This window comes from Octopus bimaculoides, chromosome 2, assembly GCF_001194135.2.
Source record: "Octopus bimaculoides isolate UCB-OBI-ISO-001 chromosome 2, ASM119413v2, whole genome shotgun sequence".
NCBI lineage: Eukaryota > Metazoa > Mollusca > Cephalopoda > Octopoda > Octopodidae > Octopus > Octopus bimaculoides.
Genome location: NC_068982.1, coordinates 125,101,364 through 125,104,015, shown reverse-complemented (window position 1 = coordinate 125,104,015; position 2,652 = coordinate 125,101,364). Strand labels below are relative to the sequence as shown.

Genomic DNA, 2,652 nt, shown 5'->3' with positions numbered 1-2,652 from the left:
TTCAATTACAATATGAAATAAGTTAATTTTCATAGACACACACACACAACAATTTAATAAACACGAACATTACGCAAATAAAAGCGTACATAAATACGTCTCTAAAACAAACAGCCTGTTTCACAAAAACAGAACAAACCTAGGTAGGAATTAAGATTTTACTCCGATAAAGTTAATATTTTTTACTCACCTTTTACGCTTGTAGCCAGATTTTTCCACAGAGGAGCAAATTTAATGCAGTGTCCACACCAGCTGTTATAAAATTCGACAAACCATAACTTGGAAGATCCTGTTAGTGTTTGGACGAAATCATTTTGGTTCAAGACATCAACATCATCTGTCAGCGAATTGTAGAGACCGGCTGTTTCAGCTAACGTTAAATGAGAAACATTGAAGAGAAACAAAAGCCATAACGCCAGAACAGAAGACTCAAAATAGAATATCCTCATGTTTCGAAGCTGGCCATTACTCTTTTCAGAAGCTATCAGAAACGAACAACTTGGTCCGAGTGCCAGTAGGAAATGGCTATCAGCTTAAGGAAGTGTTTTTCAACATTTCATATCATGGAATAATGGCATTAATTAAGAATCTAATTGGATTAAAAGAGCGGAGTATAACAACTGTGGTTATATATATATCCTTCTCTTCCAGCAACGGATAACTTGAGTGTTGTTGAGTAGTGAGAGAATTTCGTCAAGGGAGGTAACTCTTTGACACACACCCACACCGCATATGTATACGTATAGGTAAATCTATCTACGTATAACACTACACAAATGTACTACGTATATTTGTATACATATACACGCAATAAACGGGAAGTTCAGGAGCTTCAACTAATCGTTGACTGCAGCTCGTGTGTTTTTTGACGGCTTGTGTTTTACTGAAGAAAAAAAAAAATGAGAAACAGATGGTTCCTTAATACATTTGTATTGTTGTAGTAGGTGGAGTTAGTGTGACTTTTAAGCAGACGAATAAAGCTTTTAGCATAATTTTAAAATGAAACCATCCAAACACATACACGTGTTACAATAAACGCTTTTCAACAGAAGTGAAATTAGAAATTCACATTTGTTAAATCTATCTGTCTGTCTGTCTGTATGCGTGTATAAGTGTGTGTGCGTGCGTGCGTGCGTAATTCATTATTATTTTTATTATTGAGTTGGCAGAATCGTTAGTATACTGGGCAAAATGCGTAGCGACGTTCTAAGTTCAAATTTCACCGAGGTCGACTTTGCCTTTCATTCTTTTCAGTCGATAAATGAAGTACCAGTTGAGTACTGGGGTTGGTGTAATCGGCTATCTCCCTCCCCCAAAATTTCAGTCCTTGTGCTTTTAGTAGAAAGGATTATTATTACTATTATTATTATTATTATTATTATTATTATTATTATTATTATTATTATTATTATTATTATTATCATTAGATGTTTGACTTTTGCTTTGTATATATACCCAAAGACCTCAAGAGACAATAAGTTAGAAGTTCAAGTTGGTGTTATGCCTAAGGTGTCTTATAAGTCTACTTAGTATTAGAGAATGTTTAAGAAAGCATAAGAAAATTATAAGTTTGTTTTAAAATTTGAGATTACATAAGCAGTATTTTACGAAGGATATGGGCAGGTCCCATGAACACTATCTTTTGAATTTCTGCCATTTTAGGGTTTCCTGGTATCTGAGCTAAGTAGGAATCAGCCCCTTTTGCTATCATTCCTAGGGCACTAATAACAACAGGTATTGTTTTAGTCTTCAGGTTCCACATATTGCCAATTTGTGTCAGAATGTGTGCCTCCTTTGCTCCCTATACAGACTTATACAGTAGACCCAAAAGGTGCCACCCCACCACACCATAAAAACGTTACTAGGGCTGGACTGTCCCACCACTAATCTACGCTATTGCTTCGACGGCTCAGGTGCCAAGCTGTATCGACCTTCTCTTTCCCTTCATCGACATTATAGAAGGTGCAGAGATGAGGAGGCTTGTACTCATGAACAACAGCAGAACTTTTCTGGTGCAGAAATTCATAATCCGACAGTGATCAAGAAGTCGAGGTCTATACACGCCCGGAGCTTTTCCGATTTTTCTCAAAAAGCAGACCCACTATAAATAGGGTTGCGGGAAAGACGGATACAAAAAATATCAAGGTGACGAGCCGGCAGAATTATTTGCCTGCCGGACAAAATGCTTAGTGGCACTTCCTTCGGCTTCTTACGTTCTGAATTCAGATGCCACCAAGGTCAACTTGGCTTTTCGATAAAATGAAGTTCCAGTTAAGTACTGGGGTCGACGTAATTGACTTATCCCCTTCTCAGTATTACTACCCCTGAACTCTGCGATGGAGCGGCGTCTCGTTCAAGAGAAAGTTGTGATCTAGGTCACTTCTACGCCATGGAAACCGAGTAACTGGTCTTATGAGTCTTGTGGCTCGGGGAAAAATATGAGAATATTAATAGAAATTGTTTTTGATTAAGTTACAAGGCCATTAATTTCGAGAGGAGGAGATTAGTCGATATATCGAACCAGTACAGTGACTGGTTTTATTGCAAAGTAGATCTCAGTGGGATTTAAAGACGGAATGTAAAGAGTTGGAGCAAATATCGCAAAGCAAGTTTTCTGACGCTCTATCAGTTCCGACGCTCTGTTTCTAACAG

The 2,652-nt window shown here is 37.6% G+C and overlaps 1 protein-coding gene across 1 annotated transcript in view; it reads right to left on the bottom strand.

Moving 5' to 3' along the window:
• LOC106879127 (sulfhydryl oxidase 1) overlaps nt 1–796 on the bottom strand; it is an 80,919-nt gene extending 80,123 nt beyond the window's left edge. Inside the window, exon 1 of the mRNA XM_052965579.1 lies at nt 191–796. Coding sequence (XP_052821539.1) covers nt 191–449 — 259 coding nt within the window. The 5' untranslated portion in view covers nt 450–796. The remainder of the gene's footprint in view (nt 1–190) is intronic.
• Nucleotides 797–2,652: the final 1,856 nt, after the last annotated feature.